We start from the raw sequence: 25534 nt of genomic DNA on the forward strand, positions 1-25534 counted from the left end.
CATGACACAGCCAGCAGCGCTGGAGCACGTGGGGAGGAGCAGCGAGTGCAGCTCCATGCTGAAAAGTGCCTGCCCATCCAGCCTCCTCCCGCCGCCCTCCTACCCGAACCAGCTGCCTTTGCAAACTACAGATGCTTTGCTTTTGCTCTCCTTGCACCATTCTGCTGGTACCTGATGTTCGTGCTGTGTTCCTCCCCCTGCCAGCGTTATGCAATCCCTACACTGGACCTGGAGGAGGAGATCAGCTGAGGGTAGTCTGGGGAGGATCTGTGCCCTGTTTCAGCAACAGTGAGTGGAAGCACTGCCTGTGGGTGGGAGAGAGCGCGGTGGCTCAGGGCACACCTCTTCAAAGGCCACGTGCTCAGGCCTTGGCTTGTACCGACCTTACCGGCTGTAGCTGTCAGCAATGCCTTAGCAAGCTGTGGGAAACACAGGGCAAATCCCTGCGCGTACTGGACCAGAGCCTCATGGCCTGGAGCCCAGGGCAAGGACAGGCAGGCAATTTGCTTCTTACTAACTAACTATTCTGCAAAACTCTTACATAAGGTGATGACAAGCTTATGGAAGAAGCGGGTAATAAAAATATACCTGTTCGGGCTCACCAGCAAGCCCTGCGTGCAACTGGGAGCGTGCCCTGGCAAACCGCAGTGCACCGAGCCATCCCCGAGCACTGCGGGTGGCATAGCTGCTGGCTGGGCTCAGCCACCCACTGCTGTGCCCTGCACCCACCTTTCCTCCGAGCCCCATGGCAGCAAGATGCCCCTGTGCCGAGCAACGGACAAAGCCACAGGGATTTTTTCCTGTTCACGTGGCTGCCTTCCCTATTGCGAGTGTATTTGGAAGCACCACTGACTTGTCTGATTTGCTCACAAATGAGATTTTTGGGGATTTGGCAGCCAGGTGAGTGACTCCTGAAGTCACTATGTGCTCATGGACTTCTGGCAGGAGCTTCCTTTACAACTACCTGAAAGGAGGCTGTAGCGAGGTGGGAGTTGGTCTCTTCTCCCTAGTAACAAGTGATTGATAGGAAGAGAGGAAATGGCCTCAAGCTGCGCCAGGGGAAGTTTAGGTTGGATATTAGGAAAAACTTCTTCACCGAAAGGGTAGTCAGGCACTGGCACAGGCTGCCCAGGGAAGGGGTTGAGTCTCCATCCCACGAGGTATTTAAAAGAAGGGTGGACATGGTGCTCGAGGACACGGTTTAGTGGTGGGCTTGGCAGTGATAGGTTAATGGTTGGACTTGATGATCCTAAGGGTCTTTTAAGAACCTTAACGATTCTATGATTCTATGATTCCTCCTCCTCCAGGAGTCTGGCCAGGTCCCAGAGCCTCACAGCAGTTCTACAGGGGCAAGATTAATAAAAGAGCTAAAGCCCAGGGAAGGCAAACTTGTAAAGGTGCCTCCAGGCTGAATAAGAGACTTCAAAGAGCAGAGAAGGCCCTGGGCTGGGTCCTTGGCCTCTGACAAATATGCTGGGCAGGTGCATGCACAAATTAAAAAGCACTTCCATAAAAATCCACTTTTGTTTAAGGAGATAAAGGAAGAGCAGCATTGTTGCTGAACAGTCTCATTGCAAATGGCAAAGCAGTTGGCAAAGATCATTACTGGACCTAAGTTAAAAAAATGGGCCAAATCCTTTTTGGTTAAAATATATTTGATACATTCATCCCAGTTGTGCTAAATTGATTCTATCAAGCAATCTGTTGCCTTCCTATATTAAAATATTGGGATCTCATAGTTCAGAATAAAAGCTTTCAAGTTTGCAATTCAGCTCCATGTTTAGAAGTAGCTTCCTATTCGACAAAATGAAAAATAAAGGCTCCAGCTATGAACAGACCTTTTGGTATCGAACAGCATGTTTCATGTGATCCAAAGGGATGGTTTTGAAATTGCCAGTGGCATGAAAAATCAATGATTTATAAAAGCCTCTTAACTGCCTCATGTTTCAGGGAAGCCAGTCTCTTTTAAAGAACTTGCATTAAACAAGCTCTTTCCGAGGCACCGGAATAAGAGACTCAGAAATTCCAAACAGACCTGTGGCCTCCAGCACAGCATTATGAATTGCACTGAAAAGGGGGTGTCACCACGAGGAGACGGGCTAGGAAGAGGAGCAGTGGTGACAGATTGATAGCTGCAAGAAAAATCCTGTCTTTGCATTGCTAAATTAAACACTTACGGCTTCCATGGGACTTCAGGAAACGATGGAAGGAATCCAGACTCTCTAGCAATGTGCAGTGCCAATATTTATTTGTTTGGTCAGTGGACACCTGAGTTTTCCCTGTTTCTTTGCTGGTGACTACTGTCGGGGACTAATCCTGGCTTAGATAGCGTCTCAAAGAAGGGACGGCAGTTGTTTGAATGTGCCTGTATCATGTAAGCCAACAAGGCAGCTGCTGCAGCTGCTGTGGAGCTGGCACCACTGAAATCTTTGCTTTCCATAATGACTCCATTCCCTGGATGGAAAGGTCCATCCAGCCGAAAGCCAAATGTCACGCACTCACTCTGCCTTTCAGCTTACCCTGCTGCAGGTTCCCTGCTGCAGAAGAGGCCGCCCTTACTCATCCCCATCATCTCGGCTTCCTATACTTGCCAATGACATGGTGTCTGTGCAGAGAATGTCTCCTGCCTTGGGAGCACACCCTGACCAAAGCATCCGCAGCCTGCAGGCTCCTGTCTTCACATTGCACCTAGTCGTCGTCTTCTGCTCCTCGAGCAATTTATTCCACAACCTGCACGTGCCCTTTGCCCACATGTGGGCTTGCTCTGACTCTCCCTCCCATGCAGCTGGGCTTGGGCTGGGGGTTTAGCAGAGCCTGTGAGAATAATTTCATTCTTATTGTGGCACAGTGGCAGCTTTTAATAAACAACTTGATGACTAGGTTCTACTCTGGCACACCAGCACACATAAAATTTTTGTAGAAAAAAAATACAAGGCAGGCTGAGGAATTAGACAGCATTGACCAAGATGTGTAGCTCTGTCTGGGAACCAGCCTGTGGCGAAGATGGGCTCCAGAGGCTGGGGATGCGCAGGGAGGGCTGCGGGGATGCTGGGGACCAGCGAGCTGGAAGGGGATCAGGAGCACAGCCTGGCATGCTGGAGCCCAAATTCTGCCACTAGATGCACCAGGGTGTTACAGGAAGAACTGCAATGAAGACACAAAGCTGGAAGAGCAACAACTGCTAATGAACAGGCCACAAGTACATCTAGACAGAAATGCAAAAGCAGCTAAAAATTATCTCCAGAACAGGAAGGCTCTGACATAGGTCCCAGCAGGAGCTGGGGGGACAAAGAGCCGCCCTACATATGCGTGCAGACGGCTGCCCTTGGCAGACCTGGCTGGTCCCAGCACCACGAGCTGGGTCCTGTGGCTACGGCATGCTCTGCCAGGGGATGCAGGGTTTATGGGGAAGATCTGTGCAACCCTGGTCCCCAGGAAGGTGCTATTTCCCCTGTTCCTCCTGTTGCTCCCTTTCTGCAGACTCAGGCCTGTGCTGCCCAGAGGCGGTGGCAGCTGCTGGCCGTGGACTGGGGAGCCCAGGGCTGTTCCAGGACCACTTTCTGTTCCTCAGGCAAGTGCAGACAGAAATAATACCTCGTACCCATCAGACTGAACCGTGAGCCTGTCTGGAGCAGAGAACCTGAAAACGTCCAAAGTTAAATTGCTCCCATCCACACTGTCCTCCCCTGCCTGTCCCACTGGTCAGGCAGTAGCCAACCGCAGCCTCCTGGGCACCAGGCTGTGACCATGTAGTTGCTCATTAAGAGTTATAAAACAACCTCCATTTGCTTCCTCCCACCAAACCCATCAGCTCCCACAGGTGGGTACGTGGGTCCCCCAGTCGGCCCAGAGGCTGTCTTAGGAAAGAGCAAAGTCTTCCCACTATGTGGCTTTGCCCTGGCTGCAAAAATGAGCTTACCTGGAATGGCACAGGTCTTAAAGCTTTGTGCAATCCTGAACCAGCTCGAGCTGCAGTTAACTGGAGCGAGCAGAGCAAGCTCCCAGGCTGGCTGCCAACGTGCTGTTGAAAACCTGAGAGCGCAGCACCATGCCGAGAACCTGGTGCCTTTCCATAAAAGCAGCTTTGTCACCAGAGCGATGTGACAGACGGCAGGCAGGCTTTCAATAGCTACTTCAGTGCTAAATACTGGAGGGCGGGAAATCTCACCCTGCCGCATCCTCGGGGCTCTCGAGCCCTGCCAGGGCCACGCTCAGCCTTTCGCCTGTGATGAGTGCCCAGGCCTCAGCCCAGCCTCCCTCCAGCAGGACGCTGCTGGCAGGTATTGCACCAGCATCCCACACCCCACCGGCCACCTGCCCTGCCTTCTGCCGATTTTTTTCCCAGCAGTGTTTGCCCCCAAAAGTAGATTTGTGTTCTGCCTGTGGGCTTTACCCTCCTAATTTAACATGCCAGGTTTCACAGGACAGTGGTAATTACTTCCAATCTTGTTTTCAGGTTGCTCCAGAATTAAATAGACAAATAAAAAAGAGGTCTAGAGAGTTGTTATGAAAGCAGAAACATTTCATATGAAGTGCTCTCATGGTAACTGGGAAAACAAACCTGGCAGCAGCTCAGCACACTGCAGATCGGCCCTGAGAGCATGGATGGGCATGTGGTGGGCAAAGCAGCGTGCCTGATGTGCAGAGACCAGCTGCCTCTGCCGGCACCAGCACCGACAGCAAAAGGAGCTGGTGCTGCACCTCAGCTTTCAGGCCATCTTAAAATAAGGATAACCTCATGGCTTTTGCCTCTCTGCATCATTTTTTAAAACTGATTTTTCCTCTGCAAGCCTCCGAGCCTTTGGGACAAGCAAAATAAGTACCCTTTCCTTCTCCTTTGAACTCCATCCAATGTCTTGTACTGGAGAGTTTACAGAGATGTTGGCAGAGGTCCTTGTGGCGCGATCGCTGTGCAATGGGAGTAATAAGTGTAAAAGACAGATATTCTGTACAGCTGAATTCCCTCACCTGGGGTGCCAGGGGATCTGGCAATTCCCACTCCCTTCGTTTTTGCCTCCTGCCTTCGTCTCCAGTGGGGCTGCAGCGCTGCCGTACTGCTGCTGCCCTGGCCAGGGCAGGATCTGCCAGGGGCTGAGCAGCTGTCACCCCCTCAAGTCACTGCTGGGTCCCCGGCACATGCAGGGCAGGCGCATCCCGCAGGGAGCCCAGGACGGCCAAGCAGCCCTGGGAGGCCGGCCAGGAGAAGTGGTCCTTCCCCCGTAGCAATGCGGCCGGTGAGTCCTGGAGGTGCTATGCAGTCAGAGCCTGATCCTGCCTCTGCTGCCGCGAGCCGGAGCTGACAGCCAGCTCCAGAGGGACGAGCACAGGGTCGGTGTGTGAGCAGGGCAGCTAGCAAAGGCAGGAGAAAGGGCAAGGTCCAGCTCGTTATCACAGACTGGTCCTTGAACCCTGAGCTGCAACCACGAGAGATATAAAATAGCAATTGCCCTGGGAGCAGGTGGTTTTTCTGGAACCTTTGGAGGGGATGGCAGTGCTGGCCTGCTCTCCCGTGCCTTCTAGGTCCAGTACAGTGGCCAGGGATCACCAGGGATCACCAGTGCAAACAGCAGCCCAAGCCTTTATATCTCATGTAAACTTCTTACTGGTGTTGAAAGACACTTTGTTAAATGTTTTATTAAAGGTACAAAGTTTGGCCTGAAGGTGAACAAACTGAGAAGAAATTCTTTTTTTTTTTTTTAAAAAAGGCACCCCAAAAATTGTGCATGGATTTGTGCTTTTCAGATGCAAATCATTTGACACCTCCCCCAGGAGAGCAAGCATTCACACAGAATAACTGCTTGCCCAGGAACAGCCAGCCCCGCAACAGTATCTGCTGACAGCTCTAAACAGTCAGTGCTGATAGGACAAGCCGAATTACTGTTAATTACATTAACAGCTATTTAAATCTTTCCATAAAAGAAAACTATGAGAAGACACCACAGGAAGGATTTCAAAACAGCCAGGATGTGGCTTGCAAGGGATGGGACACGTACCAGTTCAAGCAACAGTGTTGTAAACACACACACAAAAAAAAGTATAAACGTGCCTGTCTGAAAATCTGCAATTCAAACATCACCTTGAACTCTGAGCAGATGCAACCAAAGTTATTTCAAGAACACAAACATCAGTTCCACTAAAAAAAAGAAAGAAGTGGAAAACTCTTTCAAATTTATATAGAAATGTTGGTATGCATAAATCCATATTCTGCATTACACCTGAACAGCTACATCGAGTTTCAAGAACAAAGGAAAAAATAAAGAATAACAAAACAAAATCATAATATAAAGCAGACAAATTTTCCCACCCCCATTTGGCTAAATGCAGCAGAGAGTAAGCTGCTGAGATTGAATGCTGATCACATATTTATGGCTTACCATAACACGTCGGGATTTTCCTTTGAGCCAGGTAATGCACAAGATGAAAGTATTTACTAGCTTTAAAAAAAGAAAACTGGAACGGCAAAATGGAAGAACAAGTCCTGCATATGTTCCTGTTTCTAGAGAGCAAGTTTCAAGCAGCTGCATCTGAAGAGCCAGCCTGAAAGTGTTTTGTGTATAGGATGCATATGAAGAAATAGGGAAGGGAAGACAACCACTGCTCACTACCCACAGCAGGCATCTGGCTTAACATCCCCTCCCAGATAGCAAACTAAGCACATTACACACATGGGATATAGTAAACAGCCCCACACCAGCGTTTGAGGGATTTTCCTGCCATGAGATGCAATTTGATCAGAAAACCCTGATTAATGTCAACTGAAGTGTTTTGTGGAAACACACTGGTTCCAGCTAATTTCTGACAGACTCCTGCTTGGCTGCCGGCCAGCTCGCAGCAAAGCTACTGGTAACACAGCGATCCCAGGGCAGGGACAGCATCGCAGGCAAACCCCTTGCAGCCAGGGAGCAAGTGGCTTACTGCGGGCTCCATTGTCTGAGGTCTGGGCTAGGGGGTTTGCGGTGAGCCAATGGGAAAACCTTGAAAATCCTGCCTGGTCTCGGAGGTAGCAGGTCTCCCAGCTCCCATCACCTGCAGTGTGGTGACTGCTGCAGTTCTGTACATCCTGGACTAATGCTCAGCATCCCAGCTACGGGCAGGCAAGTCTCCACAGGCAGATGACAGCTGGACCGCTTCATTTATGGGAAAAAGGAAAAAAAAAAACAACCACACAAGTGTAGAACACAAGTGTAAAACACTTTAACTTTTTACCCAGTGGGAAATTTTGGTCTTTGCTTCCCCTGGGTCCTTTCAAACTGCATGAGGCTCCTTCTCATAGCTTCACTCCATTGTTATTTCCCATGAAATATGTTTTGACCAAGGTCCTGATCAGATGACTGCTGCTTTCAGGCAGGAACGCAGCAGATGGAAAAAAACTGCCCCAAGTAGTTACAGGCAGAAGTGACACTGGTGGGATGGAGCTGATTCACTGAGAGATTGGACCTCATGTCCTGAGAAGATGCTGGCAGTTCAGCTATATCAATGACAGTGCTGAAGGAGGAATTGCTGGCAGGACTGCTCTCCAGGGAGGTGCAGGTACAGGTGGTTGGTCTTCCCCAGCACCGACTGGGATCTCTTGGTTATTGGCCAGTGAAATCAGGAAGAGGTTAGATTTCACCGGTATAATTTGGCTTGCAGACACTCTTGCATAGGTTTGTTCTGCAACAGGAAATTTGATTAGGAATAAAAGAGTAGACCAGCCTTTTTTGGCAGGGTTGAAATCCCTCAGGAAATCATGCTCAGGAGCATGCACACACTAGGTAATGGTGAAAAGAAAAGCAGAGGAACAGTAATCCAGGGGAGACGGGTGAGCTGATTTGCAGCTCTGCTCTTTGTGAAGCATTGCTATTCAAGATGCCTTCCTCCAGCGGCTGCTGCAGGACCATGGTCTGTCAAGGAGGGCAAGGACAGGATACATAGAGCCTCTTGACAGAGTGGTCTGGCTAATCCAGCTCAGCTGTGCTTGGAGAGGCAGAGCCCTGCTTTGAAACTGTCCCCTGCTGCCCTGGTAGTGGGAGAGACGGATTCTGGCCAGAGGTGTCCCTCGGATGCTGGGGACAGAAGGTTTTGCCAGATAATTTATCAACAATTTATAACACTGACAAAGAAGTGGGCCCACATGACCAGGCCTGAAGGTGACACTGCTCAAAGATCTACAGAAGCACAGCAGATTTCCAAAGCCAGAGCCCTGGGTGGGCCATTCCCATGATGATCGCCTCATGATCCTTTTCAATAGGAGCTGTGTTGGGTTTGCCCTTTGGAGAAGCTCACAGAGCAGCATTTGCACCAACCACAGCCTTTTACCTTGGAGTAAAAAAAAAAAAAAATCCAAGGAAATACATCATCTTTGACATAAATCAACAATGTTTGATTCACCATGAATAAAGGCACCAGAGCCAAAACAATCTGACGTCATGGAAAATGTGCAGTTAGCAGCCCAGTGAAAAGATTAATCGAGGCACTACTGAAGAGCTATAGAGCAATGATTTATTGGTTCAGTCCTTGCAGAGACACTACTGCAAAGCCCTATAAGCAAACAAATGCCTGGGTTCCCACTCAGCAACTGCTGAGCGTGCAGAGCTTGTAACACCCAAGAAGCCCCCTCTTCCAAGGACTCCTGCAACTGAAAGCCAAGTGTGTCCCAGTGTCCATGGTGAACCTGTATAAAGGCCCTGCCCCTGTAATGGCTGGATGCCAGGGCTTTGGACCACCCTCCCCTTCCAGCTCTCAGCAGGAGACCAGAGCATGGCACCTCCCCATCACAAGTTGTTCTCACCCTGTCACGTTGTGCAACAAATTCAGGGTTTACCCTACGCGTGGTAGATTATCACATTTGCTGTGATAAAGGTTATGCCCACATGCAAAGTGAGGAAAAATAGGAGAGTGGTTCTTAATCAAAACAACACAGTTCTACTGCATTTCTCCCACTCGGGCACTGTTAGAGGCACTGCCACCTCCCAAAATAAACCCAAGCTAGGATAGCTTAATAGCAGATCAGTTACTGGTGAGAAAGAACTAGCATTTGCCCCAGTTACACCTCACAGGCAGGGCTCAGCCTGTTTAAAGACTGCTTGGGCACATTGCACACAAAAATATTGGCTAACACCTAACATCTTAAGTCTAATGCTTGAGAAATACAGAACTCCTGAGGGTACAGGTGCTTGTAGGTGTGCAGGATTAAGCCCAAAGATTACCATGCTATTTCCTACTTGATCCCTTTTCTTTCACTGGTGCTACGCTCTGTAGTCGGGGCTTGCCCAACTACATTACTATGAGTTGACTGTGTACGTTTGAGTAATACTATAAAGACATACAACAGGAAAAAAAATATTTCACAGGCTTTACTTAAACATACTAATAAATCCTTCATCAACATGTTAATCAATTGCCACTTACAAAATGGATCTCAGCTGGCAGAGGAAGATTTCTCTTAACAGAGGAAAGGAAATATTTATGTTAATGAAAGGATCTCAGCAGTTTGCCCCCTTTTGTAAAAGACATCTCTTAAACCTGTCGGTGCAGCGATCTGCACTCTTCTAAAAATAATTACACTCTCCTAAATTCCTCACAACTTACTTGAGCAGTGACTTTACAATACGCTTTTAATCTAACTATAACCCTTAATCTTGAAGAGTTGCCTTCTTCTGAAACATCTCCCAGTCTTGCACCAACTGTCTCTGCTGAAAGCCCCTGGGAACATGCTGCGGAAACAGAAGCGCTCTCTGCTGCTTTCTTAGTGAAGTCATACTTCCCACTAAGTCCCTCCAGCCATGAAGTCCTTTGATCCATGCATTGGCTCAGCCCAAACGATTGTATGATATGGCTCATTATAAACTAAACTGTATTTAAATAAATAGGGTTTGAAGAAACCCCATGTATTGTCAGGAACAGGATAAGCAGGAAAGGTCTTCACAGACATTCAGCCATCGAAATGGTCACGGCTTCACTGCTCCAGGACATTCCACAAGGTAGCACAAGATAGATGTGGACCTTTTAGAACAGATCCAGGAGGGCCACTAAGATGATCGGAGGGCTGGAACACCTCTGCTATGAAGATAGGCTGAAAGAGTTGGGGTTGTTCAGCCTGGAGAAGAGAAGGCTCCGGGGAGACCTTATAGTGGCCTTCCAATACTTAAAGGTGGCTTATATAAAAGAGACTCTTTATAAGGGCAGATAGCGATAGGACAAGGGGGAACAGTTTCAAACTGAAAGAGAGGAGATTTAGATTAGAAGTTAGGAAAAAATTCTTTACTCAGAGGGTGGCGAGGCACTGGCACAGGTTGCCCAGAGAGGTTGTGGACGCCCCATCCCTGGCAGTGTTCAAGGCCAGGTTGGACGGGGCCCTGAGCAACCTGGTCTAGTGGATGGCGTCCCTGCCCATGGCAGGGGGGCAGGAGTTGGATGATCTTTAAGCCATTCTATGATTCGATGATTGCCTTTAATTACACAGGCTGGGATGGCAGGTAGCAATGGGTAGAGGTTATCGCTGTCTCTGCTGGGCAAGAGCTGCCAGTTCAGCCTGGTGCCCACCCTGCCTTGGGCGGAGGGGTGGTCGTGGGAAAGGGGAGAGCACTGGGGATACTGGAACGGTCACGTGTGTGCTGGAAGTGTGGAGAAGGGGCTGGAGGGGGAAGAGAGGGAGCTGCCCAGCACAACAGGGAGGTTGCTCCAGAGGAAGCCAATGAACTTGGTCACAAGGGAAGCTGCCTTGGCTTATCTTCCAGCCCACACCATCTGTCCCTCATTGCCTCCCTATTTTATAGTCTGAGAATATCAAGCATAAAACAAATTTCCCCATACTTTTAGGTTTTCCGTCTGTGAATATCTGGCACAGAAAATATTCATCAGAGGTCAGAAATTCCTCCCCACCGGGAAGGACAGCTCAACAAAATACAAGTTAGCCACCGTCGTTTTCCTGATGTGGGAGGAAAAAAAAAAAAAAAGCAAGTAAATATGCTCCCCACCTTTAATCACTTTTGACAGCCCAATTACAAATGCCTTATTTTGGTTTGCAATTTGTCTCCCACACTGCTTAAAAAATTTCTGGCCTGCAGCAGCACTTTTTGTGGGTGCTTTTCATGGCACCACAACACGAGCTGTCTACTCAAAATTGTGAGCTTAACTAACAGTGTGGTGCGGGGCAGGGCAAAAATGCCTTTGGATTCCTTCGGTCCATCAAAATCACAGCATGCCTGACAAATTAACCAGCAATAGAGATATATTTTATATCAATCCAGCTGTTCATTTTGGAAATGTCAGGGCATACTTGCTTGTGAAGAAGCATCCCACCCTCTGTTCTGCCAGCTGACAGGAGCACCTGTGTGCTCCCCATCCCATTTCCCTAAAAAAAAAAAAAAAAAAGAAAAAAAAAGGAAAAAAAAAGGAAAACCACTGGATTTGGCACAAACCACCCTCTACAGCTGTCTGAAGTCTGCTGGCCAGCCAGCTTTTCCCGAGGCACCGCCCTCGGGAGCCCATGAGCCAGCACACAGGGCAGCACACCACAGATCTTGTGGAGAAGGATGCTCCCAGCCGCAGCGCAAGCAGATGCCTGCCAGCCTGAGCAGAGCGGAGCCAAGGCTGGAAGGGACCTCAGGAGATCGTCTAGTCAAACCTCCTGGGCAGGGATGGGTCAAACATGCTAAGTCAGGCAAGCGGTTTAAAATTTAAGCAAGACACATTTTAGCCCTAGACCAAGCCCTAGACTTTGTTGAGGCAAGGGTTACAGAGGCAGCAGGTATGGAGCTCACCTAGTTTGGAGAGGGAGTGAAGGGATGGTGAGGCTGTAGTGACACTTGGCGACACTGCTGGAAGCTGATGGAGAACCGAAAGCCCTTTAGGCGGCCCTAGCCCCTACCCAGATGCGTATTTTTAACTGCATGTCAGTTCCACGTCCTTTGCTTGTTTTTCATGTTTATAAGCACAGGGGTAACAGCTTCAGTGGCATCAAGTAAAGGCATTTTGTATAAACAAGATGGAAAAGTGACCAACAGCAGAATGCTCTCTACTCCTGGAGTTCAGAGTGCAGAAGCAGTCCTCTACTGCTGAAATAAAGGGAGTTCAACATCTGTAGGCAGAGCACGACCTGCGCTCAGAAGCAATCACAGGAAAATTCAAGTTGCAATATTGTCAAACAGATGTGGTCCATCAGAAAGCTAAAAATACCCGCATGTTTCTACCAATTCTGACATTAAGAGTAACCTGTCAATTTAGACATGAATTTGTTGCTGCTTTTACAAAGACAACAATAAATTTAGGTTTAAAAAAATTCCTATTTAAAGAAACTAAATTGAACCTTCTGTGCATAAGGCTTTCTTGGTTTATGTGAAAGTCAAGTAAGAAAAAACAGATAGGGGAGCGGTTTCTTTCTCCATCTGTACTTGCAGAACAGGAGTGAGATGATCTGCTGTGTTTTGCAGATGCCTTCTAAACAGGATATGGCAACTCTGAGGTTGCTTTTAGTTAAAACAGAATTTAATGTTTGTTGATATCTGAAAGGCCAAATAACCTAACCAAATGAAATGAAATCCCAGTTTTGGGGCATGTAAATCCTGAAAGAATCAAGTACTTCTTCCTAAAATACAACAAGGCTTGTCATTTCAATTTATGCATCAAGCAGAACTCTTTGCAATGAGAGAAATTCGAACAAAACGTTAATGCAAGTTATCGAAAGAGCACGTGTCAAACCGAGCCTGCATGATAAGGCTGTTTCAAAGCCACTAGCAAAAGTTCCAAACTGGCAAAGGGAGCTTTAAAGTTCCCAAACACACAAATAAGGCTCGATGATGCCATATAGAGGCAATACTACAGTAATGGATGAACAGGCAAGCATGGGACTGCTCACAGAAGGGCAAGAAAATTGAGTAACAAATGATGCTTGATTCATTGGGGTGGTCCAAGAGTAAGAACTCTGTCTACCCCCTCTCTTCTTTTGCAATCCTTAGTTTGCAAAGACAGGAGGAAGGGAACTGTTTGACAATTCCCCTGCCATTTCACCAGAAACAATATAATCAGCATTTAACTGATACTCCCAGGAAACAGAAGTTTATGTTGCTTGAGCCAAAAATCACAAAATTATCACTGTTGGCAGAAGTGTCTCCATTACATCATTGTATAAATGTCTTACTGGAGAAAGAACAGAATGAACTAACCATTTCAGCACACAGCGGAATGTGCAAGCTTGACACATCACCCACTGACTAGCAAAGGAGAAGAGCTTTAACATAAACACTTGTGACCAAATTCAATACTACTTACCTATTTCTAAATAACATCCCTCAAAGTTTTCAGATGTAATCCTCCTTTCTATTGCTTGAGTTTCTTAGGGGCTGGAGAATACATGGAGTGTGGGATAGTTTGACTTATAAAGTATCTTTCAGAAGTTCATGCACTTGGAAGCTTATGCTAGGAAGCATAGTGTTTGCTGTTGCTTTGCTTTTTTCTTCTTCTTCTGATTATAGAAGACCAGGAGATTCTGGAGCTCAAAAGGAACTGGCTAAAATGAACAGTGTCTCATCAGCCGATTAATTCATACCTGTATCTGGAATGTCATATTCTTATTAACATAAATTAACATTTACACTTAAGATATCAGTACTTCTCACTCAAGCTGCAACAGGACTTTAAAAAAAACCCCACTAACCTTGGAGCAGAAAAGTATCTGTAAATGCATTACAAGGAAAAACAACAAACCTCTTTGAAATGCTGAGGAGCAGGAAATGCGCTGTAGCGGTATATAGTTTTATGGAAGACGGAACTAGTAGAATGCCATTTAATGAGATCACTTACCACTGGCACCGGGGCCATCCCCTGTGAAAGTAAGGGAGAAAATGGTCCTCTGGAAGGTTCGCACCTTAACCTCATGGGAGCAGTGAGCCCCAAGGCCTCGCCAATCAGCTTCAATAGACTTTCTTATACACGGAGGAATGTAAGGCCACGTGCAAGCGGGAGGGAAAGATATCAAGATGAAGATACAAGAAGCGGTGGCCTCCTGCAGTCCCCATGCTGACGTGAGCTTTCCTAGTTGTGTGCTAGGGTGGTGGCAACAATATATAATCCCACAGATGTGTTCTTAGATAGGAACTTAGTTTTTCTTCCTCCTATAGATATAGTAGCAGAGATGATTCTTTATCATAGACATTGCAACAGAACCAGGTCACACAGAACACACAGTTCTCTCTGGGTAAATCATTTATCATTTCTCCAGCTTGTGATTATTGATCTAGAGATCATACACACACACTGTATCTATGTGTGTGTATATAAGAAAAGTTGTATGAATGCCAGTAATGAAATAATTATAAAGCCACAATTATAATACTCCAAAGATAGATGTTTATTGAGTTGCTGAAAAATACAAGTATTCCAGTGTTTGTCACATTTAAATGTTAGCTAAAAAACCTACAGAAGTTCCACAACAGTCCAGTTGTTCCACTTCCCCACTATAATGAAAACTACGGTAAGATGATACAAAGTCAAACCTTTCACAATCACCTGTGAATTTCAGGAAAGTTAACATGTTCTAATTGTTCTCATATTGCCCTTACTAGTAGCCATGAGCTATTGTGCTGAGTTATGCATCGTTCAGTTCTGAAGGCAATGTGTTATAGCTGTGAAAACTAGATATTCATATTATAATCTACTCTTTGGCTATAAAATCAGAATATTATTAGCATGAGATTTCCATTATTAATGAGGCCTAACTAATTAAAATCACAAATAATTACATACACATTTTGCAAATAGGTTTAATCTGCTGAATCATTGCAACATTAAACTTCAAACTTTAAAAAAAAATACTCTTGGGAGGGTTCTAACAGCCATTGGAGTGATATTTGCAACCACTCAGTGTAACCAATTAATGTGTTTGAACACAACCAGAAACAGGAGAATTCTGTGAAACCATGGGTATGACATTGTATTTTAAAAATAAATAAATAAATAAAACCTCTCATACAGTTTCCACAAACTAGGAGTATCAGAACAGTGATGCTAGTCTGGGGCACTGTAGTTAATGTCCATCACTGGTGTAGACGTATCTTAATCAGAGAGGCAAGTTAAAAGGCTACAGCCGTACAATGAAACCTAACCAAGGCAAACCAGCAGCTGAAGACAGCAAGACGCAGGACTGGTCTGTAAGCAGGACACTGAAGAGAGACTGTAAAAACAGACACAGCATGAGAACACACATCGCAGGTACCTGACAGACTATGGAAGGAGACGCAGATTTCAAGTTTGAATAGAAAACAAAAAAGTTCTGTTTCGCAGTAGTTCACCATCTTTGAGTTAGGCAACGGAAGCTCAGCGAGATGTGAGAAGGTTGCTGCAGTCAGCAAGACCTGTACGGACCCGAGAACCACTCCTGAAGAATCACTGGGTGGGGGAAGCACTGCAATAAAGATCTATCAAACATATTCAGTGCCATCAGGTCTCAAACCCTGCTGGAATCAATGCAGCCTGCCACCAGCAGCAGACACCTGTACCAAGGCAGGTGTTGTAAACTATCTCCATTTTGTTTATAGCTGGAGCTTGCCATTTACACAACTTTTAACACCTCATGACTTGGTGAAAAAAGTCCATGTCTGAGCCATATTATCCACAGCTGATAACCTACAGGAGCATACTTGTTTGTGGCACCCTGATCAAATGCACCAAGCTCAATAAAAAGTTACATTGCAAAGCTTCATGAATTTTACATTTCTCTCAATACATCTCACATGGAAATCACAGATTTTTTTTTTTTTTTTTTTTTGCTTACAACGCTTTCCTTATTCAACAGTGACCTTCCCCATGAAGATGGCCAAGGACAGACAGGAATCTCATGGAGTCCAGCCTGGACAGAGGCCTCTGCACATGGTATCATTCCCTTGTGGACCCAGGCGGCCTTTTTGAAAGAAGAAAGTTTTCCTCATAGCTGGAAATTGAACAACAGACTCACAGAACATTTCAACCACAAACCCCTCATCAATAACTGCAAAAAAAAAGTTCCAACTGTTTAAATGCCTTTGTCAAGGGATGGCGTTCATTTTCTTTGTAATGCTGTTCCTCAATTTCTGCTTTATAGTCCCAAATTGTGCTTCATCAGGAAACAAAGAACAGCTGGGTACATGCAGGCACAGAATGGAGTCTCACAGGGAGAAACATCTCTCAAAAGAGAATCTTTTACTTTCAATATTCAGGTCTAATAATAAAATTGTCCAGATCTTTAAATAAACAGAAAAAATTATGGTAAAATCAATTTTGTCATATGGAATTCTATTTTAACCTATATTTGAATAACCTAACTACAGCTCCAAGAACTGGCAGTTCTATTTTCCTAATGCTGGATCCAGCAATTAATGACTGCAAACCACGCAAAAGGCAATCTGTGCTATTGCCAGGTCCAACCCAGGGAAGGGAAGGGAAGCAGATCACCTCTGTCAGTAGGAGTTTCCATACTGGATTAAGTTTATTATTAGCAAGATTTTAAAAAATTATGTTGTTCCAAATACATATGCTATAAGACATGGGGTGGTTTTCACGTTGTGTAAGACAGGAAAGCGTGTAAATGTATAAAGACCCTGCTACAAGTGAAGGCATCTTTATCTTCACATATTCTCACCACTGATGTCCCTTGTGGTCAAAACCGAAGTCCTAACATACTTCATAGGTAAAAGTGTCCTATATTTCCCTGGAATAAGAATCAACATTTCTTTTGTTTGTCACTATAAAAGAACATATCTCCTGATATGTAACGAGGCAGGTCACTGATCTATCAAAATGGCAACACAGACATTTGAAAGAACACACAACAAATTCTCATTATTTACTATGAATATATAAAAACTGAAGTGAAATCCAATTGAATAACTTGACTACGTGAAAGTTATGAAACAGTTTGTATTTTATACACAGAGTATGTACACTGGTTTTGGAAATGTGGGTTTTATCCATGCAAATTTAATACAAAAAACTATTTACAAAAAAAATAACAGTAGGAACATTTTTCAAAAGAAACATGTCGGAAGCTCCAGCAATAATGGAAGTCCTGAAAAAAGACTTAATACAGTATTGTACAAGTAGACAATCTTCAGAAGTGTGGAAGATGCACTTTACAAGAACATGAAATGCAAAATTAAAATGCACTATCAAAGATGTTGCAAGTATATACACAATTTAAGCATCTATTTTTAAATGATCACTCTCCAACTGTGCCTCAGAACTACTTCTGTCATGTCCTGCACACATTTACATATTGATCGTTTGGTTACATCGTGTTTTCTGAGTTTTATAATCACGAGTTACAAAAGAAAATAACTGAATACTAACTGAATGATAATCGTAAAGCAATCACATTTGCCTTATTCTACACATTACATAATAGTAAAAAGTATTCACATTATTCCCAACGTAATCCACCAAACAACTCTTTTGCAATGCCTGCGTACGCTCCTCATGGGAATCAAAGCCTTGCATTACCTGCTGGTGCAACAGACATGACCAGTTGCGGCCAGGAATTCCCAGCTGCAGCAATGCTTGATGCAACACATGGGTTCAGTAAACACAACTGTATTAACATCTGCATGTGAAGAGCACAATCTTGCACACGCTCCAGGAAGCGTATTAATACCAAACAATGGGAGTTCCCACGCCAGGAATGGCACAACCAAATCCTAAACAAATATAGTAATTCTGGAAAGATTTCACTGGGTCACTCATATTCAAAAATGAAACAAAAAGTACCCCTGTGATTATTTCCAAATATTCTCTATTTCACAATCTGCCTTCATAACACTACTGTGAAAAAAACATTACATTTGCCCTATTTCACACAATTTTTAAAGAAGTGAGGAAATCCTCATTAGTGCCAAGAATTCATTTTAAATTACTGACTTCATGTTGTAGCTCAGTTAAACTATCGAGGGAAATTCTGGTTTCATTGAAGTCATACAATCAATCAATCATTTAGGATGGAAAAGACCGTTGAGATTGAGTCCAACCATAAACCTAACACTGCCAAAAGGGAAAGTTTCCCAAAACAATTAAATTTGCTGGCAGTTTAAGCTATTCTCCTTTAATATTTGCTAAGATACTAAAGCAGTCCTGGAAAAACTTTTTGGCTTTGTTTGTTTTAAGATTAGGATTCTAAAATGTGTATGGAAAAACCACATTAAAAATTCTTCTTTGAAAATGTAGTTGGCTATAAAGCATTTGAACTAAAAATGACTGATTATGTCATTTTTATAATAACTTGTATTCCTTCCATAGAAATTAATCAAGTAGCTTATAGCAATTTTGCCTCCCTTTGCCTCCCATTTTAAAAAAAGAAAAAACCGTCAAAAACAATGAGGGAACAAATACTGCATATAACCACAATTTTAAGGTAGTACATTGTCAGAATTGTACTATGTGAAATACTTAAAAGACAAATAAAGCAAAGCGGCATTTCATTATGTAAGAAACACAGGAGCCAGAACTGCTCCTCTGCAGTGGCAAGTGTAAACTAAAGTTGAGTAAGTCACGTATGTTCTCTATTTTAACAGTCAAGATCAGCAGAAATTTTCTTCACAGGAAGAGAATAATTTTTTACCTTCATATTTATTTTACCAAAAAGATCTGTGCCATAAAATTCCCCGATTAAAAAATACAGTTCACCTTCTCCTGTAAATGAATTATGTGTATCCCACAGCGTGTTGCCTATGGAACAAGAAACAGTACTACTGTTTTGATTCACTCACGTGAGAGGACAAGCGACACACTAACCTGTTAAGAGTCATGGTGCAATTTTCAAATCAGTGACATTCTGCGGCTCCTACAGCAAGCTTCCTCTGTCTCACTACATCATTCTTTGCTGGTGGAAGTTAAATATTGGTAAACATCTACTTATCTGTTTCTCTCAAGTAATATTATCGCTTTCCTTAGTGTTTTTATTCAGATTGCAAACATCTCTTTAAAAGAACTCTGCAGGGTATGCAGGAGGAGGCAGCAGCACGAAGCAAGGAGGTGTATCCTTCAGAAGTTGCCCCACACGGGCCAGTCTCATCATTACAAAGCCAGAGGGTAGCGCAAATGACACCCGCTACATACCCTACCCAGGGCTCGGAACGGGCAGCGTTCTCCGCACAATCAACAATGCTTTCTGTGGCACTGGGGCAGAGCTATCCAAAATATACAGTCTTTGGGAAAACAAAGACACCAAATTTCTTGTTATTGTAACCTGTACAGAAAGCTCCTTGTACTTAAGGATCCGCCTCCCTCAGCATGAAGTAGCTACAAAACATCTATTTCTTTCTCTACTAAATCTAAACGTTTTTCATTGTGAAGTGATTCAACGTGAAATCAACTCAGAGCACCCTCTCCTTGGACAACTATACTTTGCCTTTCCCACTCCTGGTCTTAATGACATTTAAAAAAAAATTGTTTTCTGTTATTTCCAAAGAATCACCTGTAAACAGGAAATATTTCACCAGTTTTGTTTGTGTTGGGTTGCTGTTTTCTTTATTTGCTTTTGTTTTATCTCTTGAAAGAAACACATACATTAGCCTGACTTACTGAGGAAAAAAAGAAATTTGATTTACCAATACAAAATCATCTCCTTTCTGCAGAAAGTGCTAAGAAGTCCCGCAAGTTGCTTTTATTTGAAATCAGTTGATTAACGTGCTTTCTCTCTGCATTGGTATACAGACCGATTCCGAGACGAAAGAGGCAGGCTGCAGCTGTGTTAGATACAACAGCTACCTTCCACACAAGCATTTAAGAAATCAGAAGTGAGAAGTGCCAGACCTTTGCCCTTCTCTTCAATACTGAGAAGACACATGGAAATTTGGTTTTGGTGAAAACAGATGCCTTTTCATTTTTTGTTTGAATTTGGCTACAGATTTATGTCAAAATCTGAGAAGACTGTTGCCAAACGATAAGATATTTGAAATAAAGTTTTTAGTGCAGTAAATAACTAACTGATGGTAGTCCTCACCTGCTATTTTACTGAGGTGACGTACCTTCCCATAATATGAAAGCTGTGCTTCAAAGTAATTTTTCCTACCGTCTTAATACTGCCTATGGCATATCAGAAAATTTTTAGTAAATTAATCAGTGTAATATTTTACAGCTTTCTTTGACTTACCAGAGATCACTACTGTTAGTCAAGAATTTGACACTAACGCTTTGCTAGTGTCAAACAAGTTTAAGCCATGTTTGCCACAGTCTCCAGCTCAGGTGTACCATAAATTAAAAAGGTGAAATCTTTACTGAAGTCAAGAGCAAAACTTGCATTGTTTTCAGTGAAGCTAGGATTTTACCCAGAAATTCTTATGATTCATGTCATAGTTATTTCTTGTTTCAAATATATTCCTCCATATTTTATAATTTTAGTTCTTGGCTATATTTTGGAAGGCCTCCCAATACATGGGTATAGATGGTTTTCTGCATCCCCAGCAGCGCCCCTGCTAGCACATCGGATTAGCAGTATTATATAATAGATGCGAAGCATTTCTGAGATACTGCGTGGGAAGTCGCCACACTTTACAACAATTATTTTAATGCTACTGCTTTAAGATCTCACAATATCTGGGACATTATTGCTTAAATGAAAGATCATTCATGTGCGACATACTGCATCCAATGACATAAAAAACAGGAACACACAAGGCCAGAAGCCCTGTCAGTATGTTGATTCACTCTGTAATTTACAGTTCATACCACATTATTGCAGTAACTTTGTATGGCATTCACAATAACAAAAGCACCCTAGTTAACTCTGAAATTTATTAGGAAAGCTTAATGCAGTTTCCTAAAGCTTTTAATGTTGACTTTCCTTCATGTCCAAAGTAAAAACTGAGTGATTACAACAGAAATTAGGCAGGCCTCTGTTTTTAACCATCCTATCAGCTGTACCAAGTATTATGTAATGACATTGCATCCTAAACAAAATAGGAAAAGGATATCTCAAACATACTAAATGTTGGGAGCAGGGATTCTGGAGTTACAGCAGTTTACCAATGCCGCTGGAGCAATTTCTTAAAAAAAAAAAAGTAAAGAGGAAGGAGGAAAGTGGCATGCAGTAATGAATAATGTGAAGTTACTAGATCTGTGATCAAACAAAAATAAATAAGACGACGCTGGGAATCAAATGGAAAGGGAGAAAGGGGACAATAGGCAAATTCTTGTACAGGGAAGACAGCAACAATTTCCACAGGCTGCTTTAAAATTAAAACTTAAACTTCAAAACTTTTTTAGCATCTCTTTTGCAGCTGCTTCTAAAAAAAAAATCACGATGGGAACAGCCAATTTTAGCAAGGCTTTAGATTATTATTATTATTTGTAAAAGCAGCTAAAGAAAGATGAGAAAAGATTCATCCAGGCACAGTGGACCTTTTCTCAGATTGCTCCTAAGGATACCTGAAGGCCTTAATCTTTGCATTGCTAAAAAGGAAGCCCTGGACGAATCATGATTATCCTTCCCCATAGCATGAAGGTGGCCATAACCATTTCCAATGAATGGCAAAGCAAGACTGTTTCTAGCAAGTTTGTGGGGAAGAACTCCAGAGTACTTAAAAAAAAAATAAAAGGTTGTTTTAGTAGTTTTCAGCTTCAGAAATACAGTTTAAAATGAGTACATTAATTTCATATCCAGTCTTCAAGTTACTTATGACTTAAAAACCTTAAAAAAACCTGGTAAGCATCTGGCATGCTACATCAAGGGAATTCTTAATGTTTACACTGTGATATAACTTTATAAATTTAGTTCTAGTAGGAAAAAAGTCACTTTAAGAGCAGAAAACATTTAAATGTGACAATGAAATAGTAGCGTAGATCAGTTGAAGCCAGATAACTGAAAGTGACAATTTACAGTTACCAATTCTATAGCTAACATACTGAAATAGAACTTTGTTGTTGTTGTCAAATACCATAGCAAGGAATTGAGAGACAATGACTTATTCTTTTTGAATGGCTGTGATCTTCAAATGTAGCAGACAACGACAAGCATTTTGCTTACTGAATTATATTACTTTTTCATTTTAGTCTTAGCATGACTTTTCAGACACTGCCTTTAATGAAGAAGAGAGATTGAAGTTGTTAAAATGAATATTATGTGAATTATTTAAAAAACAATGAGAAATTTTAAATACCATATTTCAAAGGTCAAAGCAATCCGGTTTCCTTAAGCAAGTATCTATGTAACCTAAGATTTATATCTAGGACTTTGCAAATTAGGTTTTACACCAGCCTCTCCATGAGCTGTATTTTAAGAAAACACTATATAAATAATAGTGGTTTAACCATTACATATGAATCAGCTTGTTTCAATGGATTTAAATATAATGTATCTTTTAAAAAAAATGTAGTCAGAAAAAGGTTATTTTTCCTCTCAGCTATTGATTTTAAGGACTACAGTAAATGAAGTAAGGAGTAAATGATACCCCTCCCTCATTCTTTTATGAATTATATTACATGGGGTCTTGATCGACTGGAAAGAACAGAATCAAATCTTGTTACATGCTTGGCAAGCATATCCCTCAATCGAAATTAACTTAGCCTGAAATAGAAAACCTGTGACAATCAGAACTTTTTTTTTTTTTTAAATTGAACTACCTATTCATGAAGAACAAACTAATGCAAACAGATTTATTACTAAAATCATGAAATTATTTGCAACTTGTTTGGAGAAGAACTCAACTCAACTGTGTATGGTTTCAGAATGTTCTCAAAACACCGAGAATTTGTGCAGAAGCAAACAAATACATAAACTCAGAAGTTTCAAAAAACCACCACAGTGGAAATTTTTTTTTCTTCACATTTATCCAGAAAAGTCTAATGTCCCAGCACAGTGACATCTGTACAAACTGATTTGTGTGCTATGCCATTATTGTGTAAACTACACAATAAATCCCGTAAACACTAAAAAGATAAACACCGATATTTCTCAACTAAATTACAGATATACCTGTTGTAAAAATGTAATGTGAGATCAGGAGCAATATTACACAAAATCCTGAAAGTCACAGCGTAAACCTGAGATTTTGGCAGTTTTATCAAAATGTCCTAAATTACTCTGTATGCATCACTAGTCCTCACGTCTCACCGTGTATATTTTTTTTGTCCCAAACAAAGAAAAGTAGACACTGTTTTTTGTCCAACAATACATTAAACCAAAAGTGATTAGGTATTATCAAATTAAATATCATAAATAAAAAGTATTTACAGTATTTTCTAATTATTAGACAACAAAATAACCAATTAAATTGTGCAAACTTAAAACACCCAACATCAAAAATGTGAAGTATTACTTAAATCTTCACATACTGATTTTACAAAAAAATATTAAAATATTTAAAAATTTCCATTTTATCTATTTTAAACAAAGAAATTTCAAAAATGTTTAAGACTATTAAGAGTTATCAATTACACAGGCACTTCACATGTAAACAATCTACAGTACAACTGAAAAAAATATTTGGCACCAACCTAGAAGACTGGAAAAAACTCAAAATGTGTCCTTTTCCCATTGTATCCTGTTTTGTGTAATCACCATACACTCAGACTAAATACTGGCAATGTTAGAAGTGTGTAAGTTACAATCAGGAGTGCAAAAATAAAGAACGCAAATATTAAGCTTTCTGAGAGTGAAAGTGGATTACAAGTGATCAGTCGCTCGCATTTTTACCATCATACCATCACTACATTTTTGTCTTACCTTTAAATCAAATGATTGACTTGAAAGATTAAAGTGAGGGGGGGCGTGCTTTGTACTTCTAAAATAATTCAAACAACATTTTCAATGTAGGAAAAGAAATCCAGCATTTAACTGTGAGATGTTAAATGGCAGCTTTTAACTTAAATTAACTTGAAAGAGAACCTGATGCTACCACAATCTCTTTGTGCATCCAATTACAGAAGAAAAAAAGAATAATTATGTTCTTTTAACTGTCAGCTGACTCCAAGGTTTTCATGTACAACTCCAGAGTAAGGCTCTCTACAGCATCTGGACAGATACTAGTTTTTGATGGCTTGGATGTTTCTACATAGGAAGCTGAACTGCCTCAGAGCAATCCAAATCAACAGATCGAATCGTAAGTTGTCTAGCTTCCAAGATGTCACATGGAGGAAAGCTGAGATACTTTCAACGCTGGCAATTCAAGCAGAGCTTGAACCGTGAGGCCAACCTTCACCAGACCTCTTTCCTCCAGAATGTGATGAGGCAAGCAAAGTCTCTCCTGCAAAATAAAGCAGTACGTGTATCAATCTTCTTTTGTTTTTTCCCCCAAGGCGGGTAACAAATGCATTCTCTCTGAAGTCACACATGTAAGACACCTGCATAGAAAATGTCTTTAGTCTTAAGTTTGCATGTGGTTCTCTACAGTAACAGAATGGTCAGAAACGAATTATATCTAGATCCATTTAAAGTGTTAAACTAAGACAACATCAGAAGATACATAAAAGACTGCTAATTTCATAAAGGCAAAGACTGTTTCTTTTCATAAGCAGAGCAAGAAAAACAGGCTGATGGGCACTGTTGACTCAGTGGCCTACTTCCCCCTTCCCTTGTTTTGTAGGCTTTTTTCCCCTGGGAAAACTCAGAAGTGCTGATAGACTGGGTCCTCAGTAATGAGCTATTCCCCAAGAAAGTCATCTTTCAGTTTCAAAATTCAGCACAAGCTGGACAATTTTCCCAACTACTAGCTGGTGTTACATGCACTTCAGGAGGTCAGTCTTAGCATCTCTAACTTCTGAATGGCTTGTGGCTCCACGCTAGCCAGAAGCTGTCGCAGAGCAGTAACCCAGACTTCTAAATCCATGAACTAATTTTCTTCTTCCACTAAAAAGGGTCGAGGGAGTTTCTTGTCTCATAATATGCAGGAAATGATTTGATCTTTAGGTTTTTTCCCCCCTCATACAGGGAAGTAAGAGGATGAACTTGGGCAACAGAAGCATGAATAACGGGCTGCAACTATGGACGTGGCTAAAGAAGACAGCTAATCAGTGAGGCTACATATTTCTGTAGCTGCAGGATTCTTCCTAGGTAGGCACTGAAATTCATGCCAAAGTGAGTTCCTAAACTCAAGGCTTTCAAATATTACATCATCATCCTCTCACATCAGTTCTTTTGTTTAGATCATAATTTATTTTACAAGGTGGTCAATACTATTTTTACTATAAGGAACTGACTAGAAACCCATGAAGTAGCTTCCTCAAGTTCATGCCACAGGCCAGAAATGGGACTTCTTTTCCTATCTTCAAGTTCCCTGGTCAGTGTTATAACCACTATTGCTCACTGAATTAAGCCCCCCAAAAAACCCAACTTCAGTATTTGATTACATTTTCTGTGGTTATTAATAAGAAGTCAATAAAGCAATTAGTATACCTGTGGAACGCCCAATTTTTTACAAGCATCAAGAAAGTTTTCAACATTTCTTCGGCACTTTGCCATACTGAGTTTAGGCTGTAAAGACAGGATGTTAGATCTTCATCATACATTCGTGAAGGATTGTATATTTCTGATGCAAATTCAGTACCAGTTGCTAAAACACAAAACAAATTCGATGAAGGCTCAGTATATGAAAAT

General features: G+C 42.4%; 2 protein-coding genes across 8 annotated transcripts in view; both read right to left on the reverse strand.

Annotated features, from left to right (window-relative positions):
* IL13RA2 (interleukin 13 receptor subunit alpha 2) overlaps positions 1 to 13864 on the reverse strand; it is a 33612-nt gene extending 19748 nt beyond the window's left edge. The window contains exon 1 of one of the 3 annotated variants that reach the window (XM_087748942.1): positions 13783 to 13864. The gene's annotated coding sequence lies outside the window, so the exon portion shown is untranslated. Of the gene's footprint in view, positions 1 to 4968; positions 5310 to 6374; positions 6646 to 13782 lie in introns of those variants that run through there. The other 2 variants (XM_009465321.2, XM_087748940.1) reach the window with 2 other exon arrangements.
* A 464-nt stretch (positions 13865 to 14328) lies between these two features.
* The window catches only part of LRCH2 (leucine rich repeats and calponin homology domain containing 2), a 56855-nt gene continuing 45649 nt past the window's right edge, over positions 14329 to 25534 (reverse strand). For 2 of the 5 annotated variants that reach the window (XM_087748923.1, XM_087748920.1), the window contains 2 exons: positions 25334 to 25411; positions 14331 to 24185 (listed from right to left, as the gene is read on the reverse strand). In XM_087748923.1, coding sequence (XP_087605049.1) covers positions 24066 to 24185; positions 25334 to 25411 — 198 coding nt within the window. In that variant the 3' untranslated portion in view covers positions 14331 to 24065. Of the gene's footprint in view, positions 24186 to 25333; positions 25491 to 25534 lie in introns of those variants that run through there. The other 3 variants (XM_087748924.1, XM_087748921.1, XM_087748922.1) reach the window with 3 other exon arrangements.

Source organism: Nipponia nippon, unplaced genomic scaffold (genome assembly GCF_047370975.1).
Source record: "Nipponia nippon isolate SJK-2023a ecotype South Korea unplaced genomic scaffold, ASM4737097v1 scaffold_12, whole genome shotgun sequence".
Lineage (NCBI taxonomy): Eukaryota > Metazoa > Chordata > Aves > Pelecaniformes > Threskiornithidae > Nipponia > Nipponia nippon.